The sequence below is a fragment of the Aquarana catesbeiana genome, linkage group LG01, assembly GCF_042186555.1.
Source record: "Aquarana catesbeiana isolate 2022-GZ linkage group LG01, ASM4218655v1, whole genome shotgun sequence".
Classification (NCBI taxonomy): domain Eukaryota; kingdom Metazoa; phylum Chordata; class Amphibia; order Anura; family Ranidae; genus Aquarana; species Aquarana catesbeiana.
In genome coordinates, this window is record NC_133324.1 from 697,693,525 (window position 1) to 697,714,934 (window position 21,410).

At 42.0% G+C, this 21,410-nt stretch overlaps 1 protein-coding gene across 1 annotated transcript in view; it reads right to left on the reverse strand.

The window, feature by feature from the left end:
- The window catches only part of SCLT1 (sodium channel and clathrin linker 1), a 238,260-nt gene that overhangs the window by 32,938 nt on the left and 183,912 nt on the right, over positions 1–21,410 (reverse strand). The window contains exons 17-18 of the mRNA XM_073603794.1: positions 20,898–21,043; positions 3,928–4,120 (exon numbers count right to left, since the gene is read on the reverse strand). Of these exons, the coding sequence (XP_073459895.1) occupies positions 3,928–4,120; positions 20,898–21,043 (339 nt within the window). The remainder of the gene's footprint in view (positions 1–3,927; positions 4,121–20,897; positions 21,044–21,410) is intronic.

The window sequence follows — 21,410 nt, forward strand, 5'->3', positions numbered from 1 at the left end:
TTTGCAAATCTCATAAGCCCATATTTAATTCACAATAGAAAACATATCAAATGTTTAAACTGAGAAAATGTACCAATTTAAGAAAAGAATAAGGTCATTTTGAAATTAAAGTGACTTTAAAGTCTTGTTTTTTTGTTTAAAAATAACAAATGTGTTATACTTACCTGCTTTGTGTGGTGGCTTTGCACAGAGGAGCCCTGATCCTCCTCTTCTCAGGTCCCTCGCTGGCGCTCCTGGCACCTCCTCTCTCCTGCCGAGCGCCCCCCACAGCAAGCAGCTTGCTATGGGGGCACCCAAGCCACGGCTCTGTGTCCATTCAGACACAGAGCCGTGGCTCGGCCCTGCCCCCTTTCTCTCCCCATTGGCTCACTGACTTTGATTGACAGCAGTGGGAGCCAATGGTGCCTGCTGCTGTCTCAGCCAATGAGGAGGGAGAGTCCTGGACAGCCAGGACTCTTTTGCAACATCGCTGGATTGAGATGGGGCTCAGGTAAGTATTAGGAGGGCTGTTGCACACAGAAGGTTTTTTATCTTAATGTTTAGAATGCATTAACCACTTCAGCCCTGGAAGATTTTACCCCCTTCTTGACCAGAGCACTTTTTACAATTTGGCACTGCGTCGCTTTAACTGGTAATTGCGCGGTCATGCAATGCTGTACCCAAATAAAATTTGCGTCCTTTTTTCCCCACAAATAGAGCTTTCTTTTGGTGGTATTTGATCACCTCTGCGGTTTTTATTTTTTTGCACTATAAACAAAAAAAGCGACAATTTAAAAAAAAAAAATCGCAATAAGCGTATATTGATTGGTTTGCACAAAAGTTATAGCATCCACAAACTATGGGAAAGATTTATGGCATTTTTATTATTTTATTTTTTTTACTACTAATGGCGGTACTGCAACATTGCAACGGACAGATCGGACACTTTTGACACATTTTTGGGACCACTGACCCTTATACAGCGATCAGTGCTATAAATATGCACTGATTACTATGTAAATGTCACTGGTAGGGAAGGGGTTGACACTAGAGGGCGATCAAGGGGTTCAATGTGAGTTCCCTAGATGTGTTATAACTGTATGGGGATAGGACTGACTGGGGGAGTAGGAGTAGTAGGAACAAACGATATGCCTCCTGTCCCCTGACAGAACAGGAATTTGTGTTTTTCCACACACAAATCTCCACGCTGGCTCTCGTGCACGCAATCGCGTCCCCTGTGCGCGCCCTCTGGTGGCTCTTAAAGGAAACTCCATGCCCATCGTGCAGCGGTGCCATTGTGCCGCAGTTTATCTACGTGAGCCGGTCGGGAACCGGTTAAAACACCTTATACCTTAAGGACCACTTTATTGGCAGCAACACATCTCAAAAAAGTTAGGACAGGGCAACAAAAATCTGGCAAAGTAAGTGGTACTAGCAAGAGCTGGAAGAACATTTTGCAACTAATGAGGTAAATTGGTAACGGGTCCATACTGTGACTGGATATAAAAGGGGCATCTTAGAGAGTCAGAGTGTCTCAGAAGTAAAGATGGACAGAGGTTCATCAATCTGTGAAAAGCTGTGTCCAAAAATTGTCGAAAAATTTCAGAATAATGTGCCTCAATTTAAAATTGCAAAGACTTTAAATTTATCATCTACAGTACATATCATCAAAAGATTCAGAGAATCTGGAGGAATCTCTGTGCACAAGGGACAAGGCCAACACTCAATATTGGATGCCCATGATCTTTGGATATTTGTAGCTGCTGACTTTTACATGTTTTGGGGGTGACTAAAGATCCTCTTTAATAGTAGCTATTCAAAAGATGTTATGCACTCATCACAAAACTAGTGCCAGACAGGGACTAATTAACAGCCTTGTCACATAAAACACATTTATGAACATGACAAAACTTTGGCATTGCAGGAAGGCAGTATTGAGAATTTACAACTATTGGTCCTTTTACAGAAAATGTATAAGGCTTATATAGGCTTGACATATTTGTACTTGCTGTTAAAGTGATGCTACACTTTGGTTTAAAAAAAAAATCCTTTTTTTTTGTACTGCTGTTATCCAACTTCCTGTTAAAGGGTGGCTATGTTCGTTCTCCATAGTCCTTTGCATGTGGGAAAGTAGCATGTAGCTACCTTTCCTTGTCTGCTCCCAAGATGGACTAGGAACTATGGGATTTGTAGTGTGCATAAAGCAGTACACTGCTCGTTCCAAACAGAGAGAAGTGAGGGGAAAAAGGCAGAAAACCACAGTAAGAAATTATTTAATGAAAAATAAATTATAGGGCCATTAAGTAGTGCTGTGTATAGATTATTCTGGAGACTAAGGGTACTGTTTTTTGCCACTTTAATGCAAGGCTTATTTAAGGTAAAAAACCCAAAGTAGCCCATAACAGGCAACAAAGTCAAGGTAGCCATTGAGGCTGCCAGAGTTATCAGAATAGGTCTCGGAAAGAGTCAGATTGGTAACTGTGTATTTAATAGAATATCTAATATTATACAATATAGTAAGCATATTTGTGGAAATACATTCAGAGTTAGGCAAGTACCTTACCAGTACCAGTGTGCATGTGTCTATACTGCTCCTGTAGGTCTCAGAAGTGCGATGCATTCTGTAATTCTGTGACCCGTTTTCAGCTGTAAGCGGGCTAAAGTCTGCTGTTGGCTGATGTCACTTAGCCAGTCCAGGCTCGGGAAAGATCCTGATCATGTGGTCGGGATCCACCCAGATGCCTGGACCGACACCTGGCTCAGCCTCTCAGTGATCCGCTGAAAGCCTGACCCGGCCCCTCCTGCCCCTCCACAGCCAAGCCCTTCAGTGAGCGCTGGAGGGGAGAGCAGAGAGCCAGTAACTGACAGTAACGGCTCTCTGCTCAGAGGGGAGAACTGAGTGATCAGCAGTGTTTAATCACTCAGTTCTCACTGCAGAGCTGGTAGTGGACAGATACAGCATTGGATCCATATTTCTCTTTTGAAGGCTAAGTTCACCTTTGGGTACATGTTACACCCATATAGGTACATGAGGCAGTTATATTTGGGCATTATATATACATGCTTTTCACCAGCAAAGGGATTGTTCCTAAGCACAGTTCTTGACATAGTGCAAGTCAACAAAAAGACTGCAAAAGGAAAGAAAAACAAACACTCTCTGGGTGTCGTAGTGTATTCTGTTACTGATCTTCTTGCAGCAGTTGTTCAAAGCTGCAGGCATATGGAGAGCCCTAAAGCTGCCCATACATGGATCAAAATTCGGCACGTTCAGCAAGGACTGGCAGAATTTTGATTCATGTATTGGCACTGTGGTTGTAAAGAAGTCAATGTACCAATCAGCTTTTGACAATCGCCCAGCTGGAAAATTTCCCGACGATCAGCAGTCTGCAGTGCTGATGAGTGTATTCTGATGGTAGTGAAGCCTCCCTGATGTCAGAATACAATGACACAGCAGGAGGGATTCCCCTATCCACCTCGAATGCATGGATCGGGTCAGTTTTTTTCGTTCAACCCACTGGCTGGAAAAAAAGAAAAAGAAAAAAAAAAAAACTGTTCCATCTATGGCCAGCTTTAGAGGAAGAAACTAGGAATCAGTATATGAAATAACTATTATAGAAATATAGCACAGTAACATTGTGCTTTACCAGTACAAAAAAAAAAAAATCACATCAAAAACACTTTCTGGTATATGATATAAAAGTATCTATCATAAAAACGGCTTGTACTGCCCACACACACATTTTTCTTTAAATTTTCAAAGCAGGTCTCACTGTGGTTGGTTGCTATGGAGCCATAAAGACAGTTCTTATGAAATACACAGAATCGAGGCACAAAATGAATGCCTACTAAAAATAGGCAATAGTGTCCCTTTAAAAAGAGAGAAATAGTCATTTCTTTTCATTGTATTGTTGCTACTGGATGAACGTATCTAAACGAATCTAGCAATACCTGAAATTTGAGTTTTTGCTGAGCCTCCAATGCAGACCTCTTCCACTCTTCCACTTCTTTTCGCAAGTGTTCATTCTCGTGCACCAGCTTTAGCCTTTCTTCACTCACACAACTGCTCTCTTTTCTTTCCGACTCCAACATTTCGTTCAGCTTTTGAATAGTTTCATGACACCTGGACAACTGCTCTTCAGAGCTAAAAGAATAAAAAAAAAGACACATGCATATCTTATCCAGAAAAAAGATCATTAATACTGCATTAAATATTCAAAAAGTCAGAAGAGAAAAATCTGACAAAAATGAGGGAGCTTGTCATGATATATTAAAGAAGATTTAACTAAATGACTAAAATCCCATAGTAAGGTTTAATAGGTTTATTTTATTAGAATCATTTTTTAGAATCTTGAAATATGCAGCACTCATAAAAATAATACCCAATGATTCTGCCACTAAGGTCCTTGTTCATACACATTTCTGTTAAGGGCGACAATGGTCTTTCAATAGTACTCCTGCTTTGTCACACTGTCATTTAAACTCCTAGTGGGGTGTCTGTACATGTGTGTACACATTGTACAGACATGTTCCACCACTGTCACTACAAGGAAGCCAGTACTAAGCAATCATATAATCAGATGCTGGAGGGAGTGTATGTAGACATAAGGGGCTGAATGAACCTGAAAGAGATGAGCAGCACTGAGTTTTATAAAAGGATATAGAAAGGTGAAAACAGTGTTTGTGAAAAAAATATGTCAGTTGTTTATGACACAATTCTTTATGAACCTAAAGCTGGATATATACTGTTAGTTTTTTTCATTCAGCCTGAATAGAAACCAGATTCCTCCATCCACACCAACAAGGTGGGTGGAGGAATTCACTTTATCACTGCTGGGACATTGTATTCTGAGAGTGGGACCCACTGCTGTTACAATACACTGATCAATGGCTACAGCCGCTGATTGAGCAAAGTTTTCCAGCTTGTCCTTTTGCCTTCTGTTGGGACAATCACACACTGATCACAATTTGGACGGCCCCTGCTGAACTAGATGAATTTCAATAAATGTATGGCAATCTTTAGGGGAATATTTATCAATCAGTAAATATGAATCTCACCCAACATTCTCTGGTGGTGAAACAAAACAAACAATCCCTGTTGTGAAAAACACATGCAGGAAGATTCTGTAGCAAACTGTTTAAAGTTACTTTACAATTTACAGACATAACTAATAATAGCAGCCAATGGGGAAGATTTACGAAAACTGACGCACACAGAATCTGGTGCAGCTGTGCATATTACCCAATCAGTTACTAACTTCAGCTTGTTCAATCAAGCTTTGACAATAAAACCTGGAAGAGGATTGGTCATATCATACCCCCCAACTGTTTCCGATTCGTCGGGACCGTCCGCGGGGCAATAATACCCCCTAGAGCATGAACGAGACATTTTTTGCAGTGTCTGTAACTTCCAGGGGCTCGTACCTTCCAACTGTCCTGGATTTGCTGGGACCATCAAAGATTTAATTTAAATCCTGGCAAATCCGTGCTGAATCCTGAAGCCCAGTGCCGGAACAAATTACGGCACTAAGCTCTAGTAACTAGCCTGACCATTAACTGATCTGATGAAGCACGCTAGCATGGACACCCGGAAAACCTACCCTGCATCTCTGGTGGGGTGTCTGGGGTGCCACACTCTGCTATTTGCCCCTCCCTGGACAATACACCGCAGAATGAACTGATGCCGCCTCCTTGGCGCTGACATTCTCATGTACACAGAGGGGAGGAGGAGCCAAGGACGAGGGACACCGTTCCGCATGAGCTGCGCTGATGAGTTTATTATGAATGGAGACTTACAGCGGGGTACAGTGACAGGAGGTGGAGGGGGGCAGATAACAGCGGTGTACACTTGGAGGAGAGATTTGGCAGGGCCAGTGGTAAGAGGATATGTGCTGGAGGGGAGCTTTTGGAGGGGAGAGGACTTGATTGGTTGGAGGTTGGATTTGAAATTTCCCCCACCTCCACCTTCTAGCACAAATCCTTTCCACTCCAAAAGAGGCCCCCCCCCCCATATAACCACCGTGCTGCAGCTCAGGTTCAGGGTCTTGGCAATCTTCTTATAGCCTAGGCCATCTTTATGTAGAGCAACAATTTTTTTTTTTTTCAGATCCTCAGAGAGTTCTTTGCCATGAGGTGCCATGCTGAACTTCCAGCGACCAGTTTGAGAGAGTGAGAGCGATAACACTAAATTTAACACACCTGCTACCCATTCACACCTGAGACCTTGTAATACTAATGAGTCACATGACATCGGGGAGGGAAAATGGCTAATTGGGCCCAATTTGGAGATTTTCACTTAGGGGTGTTCCCACTTTTGTTGCCAGTGGTTTAGACATTAAAGACTGTGTGTTGAGTTATTTTGAGGGGACGGCAAATTTACACTCTTATACAGGCTGTACACTCACTACTTTACATTGTAGCAAAGTGTAATTTCTTCAGTGTTGTCACATGAAAAGATATAATAAAATATTTACAAAAAATGTGAGGGGTGTACTCACTTTTGTGAGATACTGCAGCTGGCCATCGGCCATCCCCCACCCCACTTTCCAGCACAAGTTCTCTCCCCTCCCAAAGCACCCCCCCCCCCGGGATATATCTGACCCCCCACCTTCTAGCACAAGTACCCTTCCCTCCAAGATCCCCCCCAGCACGTATCTAATCCCCCACCCCACCTTCTAGCCCTCTCTCTTCCCAAAACACCCTCCAGTACATATGCAAAGCCTGGGTTTTGGTTAACCATGCCATTTAAGCCTCTCCCACTGTGAAGTTTGACCACAGCCACTTTTTGCCGCAGCATGCATAGTGTGCCACAGGTCTCTCCCTCCCTCAAGTGTCCCTCATTCTCAAGTTTGAAAGTTGGGAAGTATGCACTATGTACAGCTGCACCAGATTCTGTGTGCACCAGGTTTAGTAAATCTCCCCCACGGTGTCTGTACTTAGTATATTATTAAAGCTGAACACCGGGCAGATATAAAAACACAAGTTAATGCAGTTCCATATCTCTTAATACATTATTAAAACATATATTCCTAAATGTGAGCATTAAAAGTACCTAAATTTGACTTGGCATCAGCCTTTTGACATCTTTGTACAACAAGAACTCAGACTGGAGAAGGGACAAGCAATACAAGGATCTACTCAGTTGTGCTGCAGTGCAAGGAGCATGCTAATAGGAGGACAGAGAAGGGTGACAGAGAGGTGAGCTTATCAGTCCGCTGCTTCTCCTTTCACTGTCCAATCAGTTTGGGGGCCGGAGAAGAGCTGCAAGTGTTACTGAACTGCAACACAGAAAAAATAGGCCAACTCCTCTTCTAGGCCCAGTGTTCAGCTTTAAGAAAGTCCTCTTTCAGTCACCCCAAGGAGCCCTCAGATTCTAGATTCTAATTCTTCTTTAAGCCAGAGAGGTCTGGGTTTCATCAAGTACCTGATGCTACTGACAGGTACCTGTGTGCATAAGAGGAGGATTTATTAAAAAGTACAGGCACTTTTCAATGTTAGCTATTTGGCAGTCATTGTGCAGTCTGTTAGTGCAATTAGCATAACCTGAGATACATACTTTGACAAAAAAAAATTATTAATATTTTCTAAATCAGCACTCAACCAGAAATCATTCAAAGGTTTGGATAAATGATGGGTAAAGATAGGCAATATTTTACGCGGATCTGAATTAAAAAAAAAAAAAAATCAACTTATAGCATATGGATCATCTAGACATGGTAAAGTATAACTAAATACAAAACTTTTATTTTTTTTTTTAAGTCTTAGTGTGAAGAGGGATTAGAACACCTGCCAGTTTTTATATTGCGGTCTGTGCCCTCGCTAGGGAGATTCACCCTCTCTAGTTGCCCTGTTTACCACTATCATCGAAAGTGAAAGTAAAAGAAAATTCCACACTTTGAGTTGACAATAGAAGTTAGACCCCTTTCACACTGAGGCACATTACAGGTGCTATAACTCTAAAAATAGCGCCTCTCCTGTCACTCCAATGTGACAGGAGAGTTTCAATTTGTATGCAATCAGGCAGGCCCTCTACGAAAACCTTGAAAATTCTGACAAATGTAAGTAAAGGCAAGAGATTCATGTACCTGTTGTACATGAATCTGGGGAATGCACAGCATGTGGAGGTGCACTGAAACCATAGTGTCAATACGAACACCCCACCTTTAGTACAGCTGCGCTTCCTCCTACCGCAGCAGCTGTCACACAAACAACACAGCAACGGGGAGTTTTCACACTGGGCGAGTGGAGGTCTGCTTCCCTTGTGATTGACAGCAGGCAGTAGGCAGATGCTATTGGCCACTGTCTGCAGTCAAATTCCGGGAGAGAGCAGGCGACAGGGATTTGACTCTGGTGCAGGCCATTTATAGGGCCATACCAAGATAAAAGTGTTGTTAGGGATTTATTGAATTTATTGAAGTGTTGTTTATGTCCTATAAGTATCCTACATAAGGAAAACAAGAAGCTTGTTGTGAAGCAAACAATAAGTTTGGGTCAGTAATATTTTGTTTTCAAGTTTATAATTTTTTTTCAATTAAAGTGTCACTAAACCCACATCACAAAAAAAGAACTATCAATAAATGCTTTATTACATGCTGTTCATACTTACTTAGTCACTATGAGATTCATTTCAGTATTCTGCAGAAAACCTGGTTGATCCTGCTATTCATCTCTACCTTCTGTCCAAGTCCCCGATTCAGCTAGGGATTTTGCAGCTGTGGTGGCTACGCTGCACATGCTCAGCTTTCAGTGAGTTTCTATGCTGAGCATTTCTTCCCTATCACATCTGAGCAGCCCACATAGAGTCACACATGTGGGTGTATACACAGTGGTAAATGACAGCCCACTCCCTCCCTCCCCCATGCCCACTAACAGCTAAGCAAAATACGTGTAGGATATTACATGTAGATTAATGGTGGCTTCACCTCCCTTTTATTACAAGACACAGGCTGAGCAGTGGGGGGACACCTTATGACTGGCAGAAATCCGCCCACACCATGTTATTTCTACAAAATAATACAGATTTCATTCAGATATATATTTGTATGCCAATTTAAAACAGTTTACTGAAATTTATTTTTACTCTATATTCCAAAGGCTGTTTTTTTTGAACATGTGACCAGCAGCAGAAGACTAGATGCTCCTCCTGCTTATGTTATCCCTGCAGACAGGCTGGGAAAGAGCTGGGTCATGTTACACCTGTTTATCAATTAGGAAAAAGATACTTAGATGTTTTTTTTTTTTAATTAAAATAATTACAGCGCCATCATCCACATACAGAAAGAGAAGGGATAATGTAAATGAAACAGTGTTTGTTTGGTATCACTTTAAGGTTTATTAACCGTTTTCTACTATATGCAGACAATAAGACCTTGTTTTATAGATAAACAATTAATACATAAAGAATTCATAGAGCACTCCTCCCAGAGTACTAGCCACTGTGGTCTGTTTTTAAAACAAAGGAGACAGGGCAAAACCTAGTGGCTTTTTTTTTTCAATGCCAGAGTTGGGCTTTAAGTTACGACCATAATAATTACAGAAAATATATACAAAAACCATTAAACATTTCTATTACCAATTCAATATATGGCCAAAAACCTTTCACATTGGCAAGCATAATTTCAAACTGCCAGCAAACTAGGGTTCATTTTACAGAGGGAAAAACTTCCTTCAAAGTAATTTGCATCATTTCAATATGCATTGCTTTTCAGTCAGCACACTTCAAGACAAAACACAGACTGAACCTATTCTCCTAAATGGCACCGATCAGCAGGCTGTGATCCATGTGTTCTGCCTAGGAATAATGCGTTAATCAAAAGTGACTGCAAGTGAAATCAGAATGTAATATTGTCATCTTGCAGTTACTAATTCAGTGCATGGAACAATAGCTTAAATGTGTAAGCGCTGATTTGCATCTGATCCAAACTGCGGCGCTCTTTAGGTAGTCTGGATCCAGACAGAAAAATATGCCCTTTGGAGAATTACAATTGTAACTGCAATCACAACTTTTCAGAAACTAAGCATTACATATAGATTTATGCAGATAGAAAGCAGAAAGGGCTGATAAAAAAAAAAAAAAAAAAAATCTACAGTAGAAAAATGAAGAGAGTCGCATAAAATGGATAAGAATCATAAACAGCAGGCTGTAAATGATGGTGTAATCATAGTTATTTTTCTCCTGTCACTAATCACGTTATTTTTGTAAATAAAATATTCTACAGCAAGCAAAGGTGTGTACACAATGTTATAATACTGGAGATACAATATCTACTAACAATAAAGGCTACAAACGCATACATATACTGTACATACATATAATCATATATACATACAAACAGATGTGGAAAATTTTGGCTTGGCATACAAAATATCAGTGTACGTTAATACGTTGTACATCACCAAATGTGTTTCTATTTAAAGTGATTTTAAAGTTATAATCTAAAAAAAATAAAAATAAAATAACAAACATATTATTCATGTTTTGTGCAATGGTTTTGCACAGAGTGGCCCCAAACCTACTCTTCTGGGGTCATCTGTGCTGCCCGCTTCTCCTTTTCTCCGTTTGCCCTCATAGATAAGCACTTGCTATGAAGGCAGATGTGTGGGCTCGATTCCAAGCCAGGCTGTGTGCGTCTATTGACACTCGGCCCTGCCCCCGCTCCTTTCTCACAGGATTTGATTGATAATAGCTCTTGCTGCTGCCTCCATGTCCTGTGAGGAGAGAAAGAGCAGCGCTGGATAGAGGTCAGGCTCAGATAAGTATTTGGGGAGTTGGGGGAGCTGAACATGAAAGGTTTTTTATATTAATGCTGAGAATGCATTAAGGTGAAAAACCTTAACCGCTTCCGGAGTAAACAATGCACTCTGGGGCTCTGTTATTCCTCAAGGATATACGGGTCCTTCTGTTGGAGCACAGCAACGCGATCTGTGACCACTGAGTCCAATCACATGGTGTCCATTCATGATAGAATTGTTTACTGCAAAACACATGAAAGCCTACTTTGAGTTTGCCACAAAGCACCTGAAGGACTCTCAGACTGTCAGGGACAAGATTCCCTAATGAAACAATCAAACTGCTTGGCCTCAATTCTAAACGTTATATATAGAGGAATTCAAGCAGTGAAGCATGGTGATGGCAGCATCATGCTGTGGGAGGTGTTTTCCAGCAGCAGGGACTGGGAAACTGGTCGGGGCTGAGGGAAAGCTGAATCATACAGAGATATCCTCAATGAAAACCTGTTCCATATTGCTCAGGACCTCAGACTGGGTTGAAGGTTCACCTTCCAACATGACAAAGATCCTAAGCACAAGACAACACAGGAGTGGCTTAGGGACAACTCTGTGAAGGTCCTGAAGTGGCCCAGCCAGAGCCCTGACTTGAACCCTATTGGATATCTCTGGAGAGACCTGAAAACGGCTGTCCACCGACGGTCCCCATACAACCTGAGTGAGCTTGAGAGGATTTGCAAAGAAGAATGCCAGAAAATCCCCCAATCTAGGTGTGCTAAGCTTGTTGCATCATACCCAAAAAGATTTGAGGCTGCAACTGCTGCCAAATGTGCTTTAACAAAGTTCTGAGTAAAGGGTTTGAAAACTTTGGGCTTTTTTCACATTTGTGCGACTTGAAAGGCACGCGATTTTACCACGACTTTGACGCGACTTGAAGCAATGCCTGTGTAATCTTGAGGTCTATGGACCTCAAGACGCATCAAAGTCGGACCAAAGTAGTGCCGGGACTACTTTGAAGTCGTTGCGACTTGAAGACGCACAGATATGAATGGTACTCATTGGAAATCATGGGGTATGACTTGTCATGCAACTTGGTAGTCCCAAGTCACAGGACAAGTCGCACAAGTGTGAAAAGGGCCTAAAGTTCCCCTTTAACCACTTAACGTACATGTACTGCAGCAGGTCAGCTCTATTGCTCAATATCAATGGAATAGCCCCTGGGGGCAGAAGGGGAGCCAATCAGTGGGTCCGGCGGACTCGATGTCTGCCGGCCATCTGCGATCATTCCCAAGAGAGGCAGATCGCCATTCTGACAGGGGAGAAGATAGAGTAGCAGGAACAAGGATCTCTGTCTGCACCCAGTCAGACCAACCCCCACACAATTAGCAAGCATCCCCTAGGGACACATTTAACCCTTTGATCGCCCCTGAGGTAACCCCTTTCCTGCCAGTGTCAGTACAGTAACAGTGCATATTTTTAGCACTGATCACTGTAAGTCACTAGTCCCCAAAAAGTGTCAGTTAGGTGTTCGACTTGGTGTCCTCCGCAATGTCGCAGCTAAAAATCGCTGATCACCGCCATTACTAGTAAGAAAAAATAAATAAATATTCCCATATTTTGTAGATGCAATAACTTTTGCGCAAACCAATCAATATACGCTTATTGAGATTTTTTTTACCAAAAATATGATTTTGACAGGTACCAGCTCCCACTTCTGCTCCGATCGCCTAAACAGAAATTCCCATACCCCCTCGCAGTTTTCTGGGACACGTGACAGGTCCCTGAAGACTACGGGACCATTCACAATGTGCAGTGCGGCTCACACATGCACAGTGGGCACCCGGTTGTGAAGCCGTAAGCTGTCACAGCTGGATGCCCACAGTTAACACGCCAATGCCAGGGACAGACGATGGGAGATGAAAATGGTCAGCACACTGCTGGATTGGCAGTTTTTATAGCTGCTCACTTTTTAAACAGGAGACTGGTTCTCCTCTTTAACCACCTCTATACAGGGCACTTACACCCCCTTCCTGCCCAAGCCAATTTTCAGCTTTCAGCGCTGTCACTTTTTAAATGACAATTGCGTGGTCATGCTACACTGTACCCAAACTAAATTGTTATCATTTTGTTCCCACAAATAGAGCTTTCTGTTGGTGGTATTTGATCACCTCTGCGGTTTTTATTTTTTGCTAAAGCAATAAAAAAAGACCAAGAATTAAAAAAAAAAAAAAGTTTTTCTTTGTTTCTGTTATAAAATTTTGTAAATAAGCAAGTTTTCTCCTTCACTGATGGGCACTGATAAGGCGGCACCTATGAGGTGGCACCAATGAGATGGCACTGATATGCAGCACTGATGGGCATTTATAGGCGGCACTAATTGGCACTGAAAGGCTGCACTGATGGGTACTTATGGGTGGCACTGATAGACGGCACTGCTGGGTACTGATAGGCGGCACTGATGGGCACTGATAGGCATCACTGGTGGCACTGGCAGGCATTTTTAATTGCCACTGATTGGCAGCTGCCTGGGCACTGATTGGCATATCCCTGGTGGTCTAGGGTGGCATACCTGGTGGTCCAGTGTGGTGGCCATCCCCGGTGGTCCTGGCAGCATCCTGGTGGTTGTGGGCGGGCATTCGAGGGGGGGGGCTGCGCTGATAAACAATCAGCACAGACCCCCCGTCAGCAGAGCAGCCGATCGGCTCTCCTCAACATGTCTGTCAGACGCGAGTGAGGAGAAGCCAATCAACGGCTCCTCCTGTTTACACCTTGATCAGCCGTGATTGGACACAGCTGATCACGTGGTAAAGAGCCTCCATCAGATGCTCTTTACCGAGATCGGTGTATCGGTGTGTCAGACTGACACACCACACCACCGATCGCCGCAATGTTGTCCTGTTATCCTGCTGGACATATGACGCCCAGTCAGGATAACTGAAACACCGCCCGGCCATCATTCTGCTATAGGTGGGAAGTAGTTAAAGAGGTGTCCCGCCCCCGACAAATACTGTAACTGCTGACTTTTAATATTAGGACACTTACCTGTCCAGGGTTCCCGCGATGTCAGCACCCAAGCCAATTTTCGGATCAGCTGTAGGGTGCTGCCACAGCCATTACTGGTAAGGAAAACCGGCAGTGAAGCCTTTTGGCTTCATAGCCGGTTCCCTACTGCGCATGCGCGAAGCTTGCTGCGCTTTCTAATTGGCCCGGAGGCGGAGGAAGGAGGAGGGGGCCGAATTTCCGAGGGACTATGCTGAGGCCCTGAAAGGTGCCACCGGAGGGGGGGTTACAGATAAGCGGAAGTTCCACTTTTGGGTGGAACGCCACTTTAAAGGGGTTGTAAACCCTTGCCGTTGCATAAAAAGCATTAAGGTGAAAAACCTCCTGTGCTGTAGCAGCGACCCCGAGCCCCCCTTATACTTAACTGAGCCCTGTAATTCCCACGAAGGGAATGAGCACACCAACTCCGGACGGTGTCTTTTGTCCTGATTGGATAGATTGATAGCAGCGCAGCCATTGGCTCCCGCTACTGTCAATCAAATCCAATGACGCGGGCGAAAACCTGGTGTCTATGTCTACGAACGCAGCAGCAGGACACGGGAGCGTGCCCGCACGGGTGTCTACGAAGGAGAGCGCTTCTCCGATGGGGCACTCGAGAAGAGGAGGAGCCAGGATCGCCGCGGAGGGACCCCAGAAGAGGAGTATCTGGGGCCACTCGAGGTAAGTATGACATACTTTAAAAAATTTTTAAACAAACCTTTACAACCACTTTAAGTACATGTGATATTTCAGTTTTTACTTTTTAATAAAATTCAGACATTTCTAAAATCCTGTTTTCACATTGACGTAATGGAGTGCTGAGTGTAGATTAATGAGAAAAAAAAATGTAAACTATAGTATTAGGCTGCAACATAACAAAATTGAAAAAAATGAAACACTGAATGCACTGTATACTGGCTTGTGTTAGTTTTACCAAAGAAATGTAGCAGAATACATTTTGACCTAAATTTATGAAGAAAGATTATTTTTTTGCAAAATTTTACAACAGAAACTTCGAAAAGTAGCAATTTTACCCATGCAAGAATTCTTTTTTTACTAAAAATAATGCTATGATTTAACAATACTGACATGTACTACCAAAGTGTGAAATTTAATGATAGCTTTGCTATAATAAAGTTTCACTGACCTATGCAAAAAAGTGATTTATTCAGATTTGTAATGATCTGTAAAAAGGGAAACTAGCAGCTAATTGTGATCTGCTGCTGTGCACATGTTCTGACATTTGACATACTAATGTTACCAAACTGCAAATCCTAGTCTATTACTGACACTATGACCTCTACATGGTTTGGAGCCCAAATGCATTAAGTGTATAGCCTAGGAAAAATTGTGGAATTCCATTAAAATGTGATCTGGAGGTCAAACCTCTCTACACTATAGACAAAATACATGAAATAATGGTAAGGAAAAAGAACTGTGAATACATTTAAAGCGAATCCCCAATCACAAAATTAAAGAATTGTCAATTTAAAGATTAAAGTGATTGGAAGGCTTCGTTTTTTTTAAAATAACAAACATGTCATACTTACCTCCACTGTGCAGTTCGTTTTGCACAGAGTGGCCCCGATCTTCGACTTCTAGGGTCCCCCGGCGGCGCTGGTAGCTCCACCCCGCATCGTACAACCCTCTAGGAGAAGCGCTCTCCCCCGGGGTTACCTTGCGGGTGCGCTCCAGAGTCCAGCATTTGCATCCATAAACTCGAATGCCAGACTTGCCCCCCCCACCCCTGCGCCCGCGTTATTGGATTTGATTGACAGCAGCGGGAGCCAATGGCTGCGCTGCTATCAATCTATCCAATCAAGAGCCGAGATAACGGGCAGAGGGGAAGAGCGCGTCTCCGGTGTGGGAATTACAGGACTCAGGTAAGTAAAACAGGGGGGGGAGGCTGAGGGGCCGGTCAGTGACAGAAGTTTTTTCACTCTAATGCATAGGATTTTTTACAACTCTGTTAAGAAAAAAGAAAAAAAAACAAAAAAACAAACATATTTTGTGCCATACTACTATATTATAAATCGAAAGCGGATATCCACAACCTCCCCCCATGCCCAATACTTTTTTTTTAGCCACTAAAATGTCCTCAGTCTTTTAGATGTATAACAGCCAGTTTCACTCAACCCAATTCCTTGCGGTCATGGACCAGCACTCATACTGTGACTGGACAGTGAAGGGGAAGCAGCACAGTGATGCATTCATCTCCCTCTCACTCTGCTTTCTCCTAGCAGCATGCTGCTTGTCTGAACTGATTGGCTCCTTGAGTTGTTGCACAGGGATTGCAAAAGACCGATACAAAGTCAAAATCATGTATTTACTGCCTGCATTAAAAAAGTAAATTTTTTGATATTTTAACAATTATAGAGCTGTATTAAAGCAGTAATAAACCCAAAAGCAAGTATTTATTATATTGCAGCTTTCCAATTCTTAGGTGTGATGGCTGCATTAGCTTTCTTTTTTAGGCTTTCTTTCATTTTCACCTGAGGATCCTGTCAATAACTCTTTGGTTTTTAGCAGAACAAGCTGTCCTGCAGATATAGCCGTAGAGGGTTGAGACAAGCCAAGAAACATCACATGTGCTTACAATGATCAGCTTTTATTTAGTTATGTAAAACCTTTTTTCCAAAAGGAAAAAAAAAAGTTTGCTATAACTGCTTATAAAGTAGTGGGTGGAATTTGGCTTCAGTTTTTTAGTGTAAATAAATCGGCTAGTGCATCCAACATTCCCCTCCTCCTAGACTGACAATGCTGCTGTCAAAAGATGTCTATGTTGCGCCTTCATCCTGGGTGTAGGCACTCTAATACTGGAGGTGTGTTACTGGCCACATCACCAGGTGAAAAAAAAAGAAAACTAACCACTTGACCACTGGGCACTTAAACCCCCTTCCTAACCAGACGAATTTTCAGCTTTTGGTGCTCTCACATTTTGAATGACAATTACTCAGTCATACAACACTGTAACCATATGAAATTTTTGTCCTTTTTTTCACACAAATAGAGCTTTCTTTTGGTGGTATTTAATCACCATTGGGCGTTTTATTTTTTGTGCTATAAAAGAAAAAGTCTGAAAATTCTGTAAAAAAATAATTTTTTCTTTGTTTCTGTTATAAAATTTAACAAATTAGTAATTTTTCTTCATAAATTTTGGCCAAAATTTATACTGCTACATATCTTTGGTAAAAAAATAAGTACAAATTGGTGCATATTATTTGGTCTTTGTGAAAATTATAGAGTCCACAAGCTATGGTGCCAATATCTGAAAATTGATCACACCTGAAGTACGGACGGCCCATCTAATTTCTTGAGACCCTAACATGCCAGAAAAGTACAAATACCCCCCAAATCACCCCGTTTTTGGAAAGAAGACATTCCAAGGTATTTATAAAGATGCATGGTGAGTTTTTTGAAGTTGTCATTTTTTCCCACAATTCTTTGCAAAAATTAAGATTTTTTTTTTCTTTTTTTTCTTCACAAAATTGTCATATTAGCAGGTTATTTCTCACACACAGCATATGGATACCACAAATTACACCCCAAAACACATTCTGCTATTACTCCCGAGTACGGTGATACCACGTGTGAGACTTTTACACAGCGTGGCCACATACAGAGGCCCAACATGCAGGGAGCACCTTTAGGCGTTCTGGAGCACCCAGGCCAATTCTGACATTTCTCTCCTACATGTAAAAAATCATTTATTTGCTAGAAAATTACATAGAACCCCAAAACATTATATATATTTTTTAGCAAAGACCCTAGAGAATACAATGGCGGTCATTGCAACTTTTTATCTCGTACGGTATTTGCGCAGCAATTTTTCGAACGTGTTTTTAAAAAAAACAAAAAACAGTTTTGTGCTTTAAAAAACAAAACAGTGAAGTTAGCCCAATGTTTTTGCATAGTGTGAAAGATGAAGTTACGCAGAGTAAATAGATACCTAACATGTCACCCTTCAAAATTGCACACGCTTGTGGAATGGCGCCAAACTTCGCTACTTAAAAATCCCCATAGGCGACGCTTTAAAAATTTTTACTGGTTACATGTTTTGAGTTACAGAGGAGGTCTAGAGCCAAAATTATTGCTCTCACTCTAACATTCGCAGTGATACCTCACATGTGTGGTTTGAACACCGTTTTCATATGTGGGCGGGACTTACGTATGCGCTCGCTGCTGCATGCGAGCACACGGGGACAGGGACGCTTTAAAAAAAAAAATTTTATTGTTCATTTTACTTTATTTAAGTTTGACACTTTTTCCAAAAAATACATTTTTTGAATACTTTTATTCCTATTACAAGGAATGTAAACATCCCTTGTAATATTAATGTGGCATGACTGGTCCTCTTTACAGTGAGATATGGGGTCAATAAGACCCCACATCTCACCTCTAGGCTGGGAAGCCTGAAATCAAAAACAGAAAAAAACGATCCTGGCTTCGACCGTAGCGGTGAGTCGGTAGAAGCACCGGAGGGCGGCGGGAGGGGGGGGAACGTCACCTCTCGCCTCCCGTAAGAACGATCAAGCAGCAGAACAGCTGCTATGATCATTCTTATGGTGTAGGGAATCGCCGACTGAAAAAGCTGATATCTGAATGATGCCTGTAGCTGCAGGCATCATTCAGATATCCCCGCACAAAGTCAAAGACGTCATATAACGGCCGGCGGGAGGGAAGTGGTTAAAACGCATTTTTTTTTTAACACAAAGTTGTCCATTTATACAACATTTCTAACACATAGCATGTACATACCAAAAATGACACCCCAAAATAGATTCTCCTACTCCTCCTGAGTACGGTGATACCACATGTGTGAGACTTCCACAGCCTGGCCACATACAGAAGCCGAGTACAGCCAAGTATGGCTGAGCATGGCAGAGTATGGCCAAGCATGGCAGAGTATGGCCAAGCATGGCCGAGCATGGCCGAGCATGGCTGAGCATGGCAGGGTATTGCAGAGTATGACTGGGTATGGCAGAGTATGGCTGGATATCACCAAGTATTGCAGAGTATGGCTGGGTATTGCAGTGTATGGCTGGGTATGGCAGGGTATGGATGTAATCTTCAACACGGCCACCCTAGAAGCTGCATACAAGGTTCTCCATAGATGGTATTGGGTCCCAAACCAAATAGTGAGTTCAAATCCTTCCTACAGCGACCCTGTTTAAGGGGTTGTGGCCAACAAGAAGACGTTGTCCACACTTGGTGGTCCTGCCCCCGTCTAACAGGGTTCTTGTCCAGGGTGTTTGGGCTCCTCTATTCCTTGTTCCACATACATATCCGCAAATATGCTAATGTAGCTTTACTGCACTGCCCGATACAAGGATTGTTCTCTTACCAACAAAAGTTAGCCTCTTACCTATTCATAGCTGCCAAACAGACAATTTCTGGAGACCGGAAGAAACCTTCTGTTCTGTTTGCCATGGTGAAGAGCATTTTGACTGACCTCATGATCAATGAAAAAATATCTAGCATCCTTCATGATTCTCACTCTAAATTTCTTAAAGTGTGGTCACCTTGGTGGTCTTATAGAGCCCCCACCCTGCATTTGAACAGTTTGGGTCTTTCCTAAGGTCCGCTATGTAATTCCCCAACCTTTTGATGCTGAGGCTGGACACTTGGCCATCCTAGGTCCTCTCTTACTATAGTGCGACCTTAAGTCCCCGGACCTAGGGCATTTTTGTTGACTTGCGGTTACTGCCGCCAGATCAATCTTTTTACGTTTTTCTCACTGAGCCGTTCTACTGGATAAGCTCCCTCTTATCCCTCTCCACTTCAAGTCACTCATCCCAACCCCCGTTCGGGGTGTCCAGTAGACCTATACGCACTTTCCCCCTTGGCGCAAACTAGTGCGCCTGACACATGGGCTCCCTTTATCGGCCCTTGGGCCCAGGCGACATATGTGGACCCACGGCTTGCATCCTTAGGTCGCTCAGTGGACATTCATTCTTCAAAAGTTACCTGTGCATATGTTTTTTTGCCCATGTCTTGATGTTATGTCTGATATGTTGTACCCCTGCATGGGTTATGCTTCTTAAAAAACAAAAAAGGTAACATCATTTTTTAAAAACAATAAATTACAATATGGCTTGTGTCGCAACTGCATATGCAATTTTTTTTTGTTTTTTTTTATTTGCAATATTTTTTTCACACAAAAATGGAGGTACCCTTTAACTTGTTAAAGCTAATGTGAGATTTCAGTGATTGGGCTTATATATACTCTGAACAATTCTTCTTCTATAAACAGTTTCTGGAAAGGAACAACTGAATGTTTATTTAATCATGCTGCATTTTGTATTACTATTATCTAGTGTTTACTGTTAGGACAAACAGAAAACAATTGTTTTCTGTGTGTCCTGTTAACACTGCAACGCACCCCCAAGCTGCTATGAAATGCATGTATTTTAGCGCAGTGCACCATACCTGATCACATAAAGCAGTGCAGTGCATCACAATGCTGTACAGCAACATGAACGAAGTAACACTATTGTGCACTGCAATAAAGTTTTTTAAAAAAAGGCACGCACCACACTCTACCGCAGTCGGAACGGACTGCTGCTGGAGGGTAAATCGCTGCTGTTTACCTTTTCAGCAGCTGTCCATTCAGTGTAAATTCAGCCTTAAGAAAAAGCTGCTTTACTAGGATAGAAGAACAAAAATAAAAACAGAATGGAGAACATAACATTATAGTATTTCTACTGAAATCTAGAGGTCTATTTATAAATGTTTTCTCACATGATTCACACAACTTTCACCCTGGATTGACAACTTTTCCAACTGAATCCAACTAGAAAAATGTATAAATTTAGGATGAAAGTTGTGTGAAAACATTTATAAATATGCTAAAACTGTTAATAAAATGATTTTAAACATACACATTCCAACGGCTTTACAGTAAATCTGTACAACAAATGTGCACAGACTGTAGCTGTATTTTACAAAATCACAGGATATAGAGCCTGTACTTTTCAAGACATTTTCCATATGTTGAATGCACAGCTGAAAAGTAAAATTAGCCAACATGTGGCCCTATCTCAAAATGATGTACGTACAATTCCCTGTAGGACAGTAATCTACATAGATATCTCAAAAAGCTTTTACAGCACTTGGCTTTTTTCAGCTATAATTGATGGTAAAATGGGTTTGCTCACTTCAGTTCCAGTTGTTTTATTTTCTTTTGTACTACACGCAGGCTTATCTGGAGGTCATCTTTACAGCGTTCTGCAATAAGACATCGCTGTTGTAGTTCTTCTAGCTTCCTATAATCTTTTTCATTCCCTCGGCCTTCTTGATACACCTGCAACAAGAGATTGGATGGTTTTGACACTAGATCACCATGAGTGATTGAAATGTATTTTCTGGATACGGGCCAAGTCAAAAAGCCAAAAGCCAAAAAGACACAAAAGTATACCCTGCACACAAGTAAACAGATGGCACAAAAAAGCCTAAACTTGGTAAACAAAACTGTACATCTTTAAAAACTCACAAAACTAGCAAAATTATTTAAAGAATGCCACAAAAATGAAAAAAGTGAACTGTTGTTACACTTAATGTTTTCAAAATGAATGGCATTGATTTGAAACAGCAGCATGTACATGTATTTCATGGCTATCTTTCATTTTCAAACCATACAGAACAGTGCAAAAACTTACAAGCTAACTTCC